We start from the raw sequence: 6,885 nt of genomic DNA, 5'->3' as shown, positions 1-6,885 counted from the left end.
CCATGATGGCAGGGGATGGCTGCAAATTTCACTCCTGCTCCATCATCGTTCTTAGTGACGTTCTTTATGATTAGGCTGTGAGTAGTTTGGGTTCTCTTGATGATGCAGGTCTCGCTTTCCTGTAAGACTTTACTATTGAGTAGTATTTGGTTTAATACTGGGTGATAAGGAGGTTATCAGGAGTACCCAGCATGGGTTCACCAAGGGTAGGTTGTGCTCAACCAACCTGGTGGCCTTTTATGAAGATGTCACTAGCTGAGTGGACGGGGGGAGAGCAGTAGATGTAGTCTACCTTGATTTCAGTAAGGCTTTTGATACTGTCCCCCATGACATCCTTATAACAAAGCTGAGGAAATATGGGATAGATGAGCGGAAAGTGAAGTGGGTCGAGAATGGGCTGACTGGCAGAGCGCAGAGAGTTGTCCTTGGTGGTAGGGCGTCTGGCTGGAGGCCTGTAACTAGCGGCATCCCTGAGGGGTTTGTAATGGCTCCAGTCTTGTTCAACGTCTTCATCAATGACCTTGATGAGGGGATAGTGACCACCCTCAGCAAGTTTGCTGATGACACGAAGTTGGGAGGATTGGCTGACACGCCTGAAGGCTGTGCTGCCATTCAGCGGGACCTGGACAGGCTGGAGAGCTGGGCAGTAAGAAACCAGATGAGGGTCAACAAAAGCAAGTGTAGAGTCTGGCACCTAGGGAGAAATAATTGCATGCACCGGTGCAGGCTGGGGGAAGAGCTGCTGGAGAGGAGCTCTGCTGAGAGGGACCTGGGCGTCCTGGTGGACGACAGATTGACCATGAGCCAGCAGTGTGCCCTTGTAGCCAAAAAAGCCAATGGCATACTGGGGTGCATTAAAAAGAGCGTGTCCAGCAGGTCGAAGGAGGTGATCCTCCCCCTCTACTCTGCCCTGGTGAGGCCTCATCTGGAATATTGTGTACAGTTCATGGCTCCCCAGTACAAAAAAGACAGGGATCTCTTGGAAAGAGTCCAGCGGAGGGTCACAAAGATGGTGAAGGGCCTGGAGCATCTCCCCTATGAGGAGAGACTAAGTGAACTGGGTCTGTTTAGCGTTGAAAAAAGAAGGCTGAGAGGGGACTTGATCCAGGTTTATAAATACCTGAAGTGTGGGAGCCATAGTGGTGAGTCTGGTCTCTTTTCAGTAGTGCGTGGGGACAGGACTAGGAGTAACGGGCTGAAACTTCAGCATAGGAAGTTCCGCATTAATGTGTGCAAGAACTTCTTTACGGTGAGGGTGATGGAGCACTGGATCAGGCTGCCCAGGGAGGTGGTGGAGTCTCCTTCTCTGGAGATATTCAAGACCCACCTGGACGCCGAGCTGTGCAACATGGTGTAGGGAGCCTGCTTCTGCAGGGGGGTTGGACTCGATGATCTCTAGAGGTCCCTTCCAACCCCTACAATTCTGTGATTCTGTGATGAAGCTGCAGGTCCAGTTCTCTTCCTTTCAAGTTCTTTCTCCCATTTTTGTCCAATTCTTTGTCCTTTTAAGTTTCTTATTCCAATTTTTTTGTCCAATTCTTTTCCTTTTTACTTTCTTAATACAATTATTTTCTCTATTTTTTGTCTAATCCTTTGTCCGATTTGTGTACATTTTGTGTCCATTTTTTGTCTTTTTGCCCCTGCCCTACATAATTACCTCACCTGGTGCCTATGCCAATTTTACTGTGGTCAGAATGCCCTTGTCTCAAGTTTACTCTGTTCGGAAGCTTTCTTTGTGAAAGGCAATTTTTCCTATGCTACATACAGAAATACTGACAATTTATGCTGCAAAAACACAACCTACCTCTCACACCTGGAATCTATTACTCAGGGACGCTGTAGGGGACGCTGCACAGGTTGGCAGTATTGTGTGGAGCTTGGGGGAAGACGCTTCCTTCTGCTCTGAGCAGATACGAGGGCCCAGCCCCCTTCCTCTCGTGGGCTGTCTAGGTCTCTGACCTGCAGCTGAGCAGCTGGATTGGCTCCTCCCACTCGCGGGGACTTAGGATGAGGCTGTTTGTCTGCGGTGGAAGTAGGCTCACACCTCCCCCTACCTGTCTCCCTCAGAGATTCCCAAGAGCTCCTCAGGCGGCTGATTTCTTGCAGCAGCCTGGCCATCTGCTCCAGCAGCTCCTTGAGCAGGGTACACCGGCAACCAGGTTCTTTTAACTTAACTAGCTCGTAGGTATGGTGAGATGTTTCCTTTATTGCCATCTAAATGGAAATCACAATGAGATGGATGGCCTGCTGCTGTTCTTCTCCAGTGCCAGAGAAGTCCACGTAGCCCAGCACTGTGGGAGGCGGTTCCTCCCAACACCGCTTCAATCCACTTTGCCCAGCCTCCATTTTGTGCTGGGGCCAGAAGGCCGCACTGCCCCACAGCGCAGAAGGCCACTGCCCCACCCTCCATGATGTGCAGGGGGCACAGGGTCTCACTGCCCCATAGCGTTCAAGGCCACTGCCCCCGCCCTCAATTATGAGCTGGGCCAGAAGGCCCCACTGTCCAATAGCACTGAAGGTCACTGCCCCGCCCTCCATTATGAGCTGGGCCAGCACACAGCACAGAAGGTGCTGGCGCAGCACCCCCAAGGCATTCACTGTCTGCACACCCTTGCGACAGGGACGAGAGGCAGTGGGCGCTACGGGGTCAGGGGCATCTGTCCTTGCAGATCCCACAAGTGAGAGTGAGAGTGATTGTTGGTGGCCTTTGGCTACAGCTTTTGGAAGCTGAAGGTCTATTCAGATTCCCATGGCCATGCTGCGATACATTGCAGGACGGGGACAAGCCAAGTGCAGCCGGCCCTCTCCCCGCCGGGGCCCGGCACAGCCCCCAGCCTGCGCTGTGCAGCAGGAGGAGAACAGCTGGGAGCTGGAGGTGCTGCAGGCCCAGCTGGAGGGCGAGCGGCTCCACTGCCAGGAGCTGCAGCGCCGCTGGGCTGCCGAGAGATGTGAACTGCAGAAGGCGGCAGAGCGGGAGCGGCAGCTGCTGACTGACCAACTGCGCTGTGCCTGGGAGAAGCAGCAGGCCCAGGAAGAGCAGCAGCTGAAGGAGTGGGTGCAGCGGCAGCGGGTGACGGGGACCCGGCAGCTGCTGCTCTGGAAGGAGGCCGAGCTGCGCGCGACAAAGGAGCAGCTGCAGCGTGATTGCGATGCAGCCCTGCGCCAGGCTCGGGAGCTGCAGCAGCAGCTGGCCAAGGTGCTGAGGAACCCCCCCAGCAGCGAGGCGGCCCATGCCCAGCTGCAGGACGTCCTCAGCAAGCTGCGATGCGAGACGGATGGTGAGCAGCCCGCCTGCATCCGCCACCTCCAGCGTCAGCTGGAGCTGGAGAGGAGGCTCTTCACCTTTTACATCGTGGGGAGCTGGGCAGACTTGCTCCGTAACGCAATGTCCTGCTCCCAGGAAAAACAGGGAGCTCTGCACCGCCACCGTGCAGAGCAGGGCTCCAGTCAACCGGCCATGAAGGACGCTCACGTCCAGGTAAGATGACACACTGAGAGAGTGGGGATTGTTCAGCCTGGGGAGGGGAGGCTCTGGAGAAACCACAGAGCGGCCATCCAGTGCCTGAAGAACTGGGGAAAGCTGGAGATGTACTGGTTGTAAGGGAGGGTAGTGATACAACAAAGGACAACGCCCTGAAAGTAGAAGAGGGGAGATCTAGATGAGGTATACGAAGACGGGACACCATGAGGGGGCAGAGGTGCTGGCACAGGCTGCCTAGAGAGGCTGTGGTTGCCACACGCCTGGCAGTGCCCCAGGCCAGGCTGGACGCACCTTTGGGCAACCTGACCTAGTGGAAGTTGTCCCTGCCCTTGGCATGGGCTTGGAATGGGAGAGTCTTGAAGGCCCCTTCCTACACAAACCATTCTGTTATTCTATGATTTTCTGGTTCTAGGTGCCAGAGACAGCCAAGGAAGACCTGGGGCTCCCGGGCAGCCGGCCCTCTCCCCGCCGGGGCCTGGCACAGCCCCCCACCTGCCCTGCGCAGCGGGAGGAGAAGAGGCAGGAGCTGAAGGCACTGCAGGCCCAGCTGGAGGGCGAGCGGCTCCGCTCCCAGGAGCTGCAGCGCCGCTGCGCTGCTGAGAGACGTGAGCAGCAGGAGGCGGCAGAGCGGGAGCGGCAGCTGCTGGCCGACAAACTGCGCTCCAAGTGGGAGCGGGTGCGGGTGTCAAAGCTGCAGCGCCTGCGGGAGCAGAGCCTGAGGCAGTGGCAAGCAGAGATCTGCCAACTGCTGCAGGAGAAGGAGGCCCAGCTGCACCAGATGCAGGAGCTGCTGCAGAAGCGGCGCAACGACACCATCCGCCAGGCATGGCAACTGCAGCGGCAGCTGGTGGAGGCGCTGCTGAGGAGTGACAGCAGCAGAGCGGACCGCAGAATGCAGCAGGAAGTCCAGCAGCAGATCTGCTGGAAGTCCCGTGCAGAGCAGGCCGTGGAGAGCAAGCGCCTCCAGTGTGAGCTGCAGGAGCAGAGAAGACGCTTCCTGCAGTACATCCTGGAGCACGTGGAGGGGCAGCCACGCGTCTTCTTCAACAGGGCCAGGGCCTGCCATCGGGCTGTAGCAGAGGTGGGTGTTCAGGCTACAGAGCAACAAGAGGCCTGCCCACCTGAGCGCAGGGAGCAGCAGGAGCAGAACACCCATCTGCTGAGTAAGCTGAAGGAGCTGCAGAGACGGTGCAGCCTCCTTGAAGAGAAGAGCAGAAGCTCTCAGCAGATGTGGGAGGAGGTGGAGTGGCTCAAGGACAAGATGCGTACGCTCTGCCTCCGTACCCAGCAGCTGCTGGAAATAGTCTGGCAGCTCAAGGAGGCCTCTTGTGCATCCAAAGACACCACAGAGAAGGCAGAGGAGGTCAACCATCTGCAGGGACAGCATTTGGAAAAGGAGGCTGCAGAGCAACAAGAGGCCTGCCCACCTGAGCACAGAGAGCAGCAGGAGAAGAACACCCACCTGCTGAGTAAGCTGAAGGAGCTGCAGAGACAGTGCAGCCTCCTTGGAGAGAAGTGCTGCCTGCTGAGGAGCAGAAGCTCTCAGCAGATGTGGGAGGAGGTGGAGCGGCTCAAGGACAAGATGCGTACGCTCTGCCTCCGTACCCAGCAGCTGCTGGAAATACTCCGGCAGCTCAAGGAGGCCTCTTCTGCATCCAAAGAGGCCACAGAGAAGGCAGAGGACGTCAACCAGCTGCAGGGACAGCATGTGGAAAAGGAGGCTGCAGAGCAACAAGAGGCCTGCCTACATGAGCACAGAGAGCAGCAGGAGCAAAACACCCACCTGCTGAGGAAGCTAAAGGAGCTGCATAGACAATGCAGTCTCCTTGGAGAGAAGTGCTGCCTGCTGAGGAGCAGAAGCTCTCAGCAGATGTGGGAGGAGGTGGAGCGGCTCAAGGACAAGACACGTACGCTCTGCCTCCGTACCCAGCAGCTGCTGGAAATAGTCCAGCAGCTCAAGGAGGCCTCTTCTGCATCCAAAGAGGCCACAGAGAAGGCAGAGAAGGTCAACCAGCTGCAGGGACAGCATCTGGAAAAGGAGAATGAGATGGCCAAGGAAGACCCGGGGTTCCCAGGCAGCACCAGCAGCAAGCTGCTGGAGCAGTGCAGCTACCTCCAACAAGCCCTGAGGAACCTGGAGAAGCAGTGCCAGGCCCTGAAGGCCCAGAACCACCTGCTGAGAGAGGGACGCTCTCCAGAAGCGTGCCAGAAGCTGCAGAGTCTCCAGCAGGCCGAAGTCAAGCTTGGAGCGCTCAGCAAGCGTCTGGAGGAAAAATGCACACAGCTCCAGGAGATGGGGAAGAAGCTGAGGCTGCACAGAAATCCCAAACAGGAATGCCCCAATCCCCAGGAAAAGCCGGGGGAGTCAAAAGAGTGGCCAGTGGCAGTCTGCATCTACATTTTCGCAGACCATCACCACCAAAACGAAGCTTCTTAGCTCGTCACAGCTACAAAATCCTTATGAGGGCCCTAATGAGGACCCAGAAAACGAGCTTCCACTGACAGCTGGGCAATACGTTTACATCTGTGGAGACATGGATGAGGATGGCTGGTTTCTGGGAGAGCTGACGGACGGCACAAGAGGACTGGTCCCTTCCAATCTGGTGGAAGAAGTTTCAGATGATGACCTGGATACCACCGTGCCTCCAGGGCTTCGTGATCTCCTGCTGGATACCGATGATGAAGAGAGACCAGGCAGCAGGAGCAGGGGCAGAAAGTGATGGTCACCATCCAGAAATCTGTGTCCGTGTGTTGGCTCAGCCTGGGGGACGCCGAGATTCCTCTCCATAAGACAGCAACATCCCATCAAGATTCCACCTTTCTGGATGAAGGCTACCTCATGCTCCACTTGATGTTCAAGTGGAGTGTGGTCCATCAGCAGGAAGGCCTTAAAAATTCATCCCTTGTAAGACTGAGAATTTATTTTGGACTGGACTAAAACAACAAAAAACACCAAAAAACACCAAAAAACACCAAAACAACTTTACAAAATTTATATATTATATATTATTTATATATTATATATATTATATTATTATATAATAATAATATTATAATATATATAATATACATTATATACATAATATATATAATATAATAGATACAATAATAAATAATATTATATTATATATATTATAATATTAAAAAAATACTAATAAAAATAACCAAACCCAAAAAGTGTGTCCAGTCTTCTTGTTTTTAGACAGTCTGCTTTTGTAAAGGTACAAGGAAAGGTAGAGGCTGAGGAAAGCTTCCAAAGTCTTTCTCAAGTGCTCTACCTAGAAGTACTGGAATCAAGGGAGAAAGGAATCATCACTGCTTGCCTCTGTTCCTAAGCCCTACAGACAGTCTGTCCCAAAGCAGCTGTTTGATCATTTCCATTGGGTGACAATGCATAGTGCTTG

General features: G+C 54.3%; 1 protein-coding gene across 1 annotated transcript; it reads left to right on the top strand.

Moving 5' to 3' along the window:
* The first annotated feature begins 1,387 nt into the window (after nucleotides 1-1,387).
* LOC146760277 (uncharacterized) lies at nucleotides 1,388-6,540 on the top strand. Its single transcript, XM_085550757.1, has 2 exons — nucleotides 1,388-3,478; nucleotides 3,894-6,540. Exons 1-2 carry the CDS (start codon nucleotides 2,750-2,752, stop codon nucleotides 5,916-5,918), a joined length of 2,754 nt encoding a protein of 917 aa, XP_085406883.1. The 5' UTR covers nucleotides 1,388-2,749; the 3' UTR covers nucleotides 5,919-6,540.
* The last annotated feature ends 345 nt before the right edge of the window (nucleotides 6,541-6,885 follow it).

Source organism: Coturnix japonica, chromosome 6, assembly GCF_054131305.1.
Source record: "Coturnix japonica strain WE chromosome 6, WE-NBRP24, whole genome shotgun sequence".
Taxonomy (NCBI): Eukaryota; Metazoa; Chordata; class Aves; order Galliformes; family Phasianidae; genus Coturnix; species Coturnix japonica.
This window is presented reverse-complemented; position numbering and strand designations above follow the sequence as displayed.

Bases quoted from the DNA above. Each gene is read 5' to 3' on its own strand.
- LOC146760277 (XM_085550757.1), top strand. From the start codon at position 2,750: ATGGCCATGCTGCGATACATTGCAGGACGGGGACAAGCCAAGTGCAGC. The intron at 3,479-3,893 runs GTAAGATGACAC...TTCTGGTTCTAG, and splicing joins TGAAGGACGCTCACGTCCAG to GTGCCAGAGACAGCCAAGGA.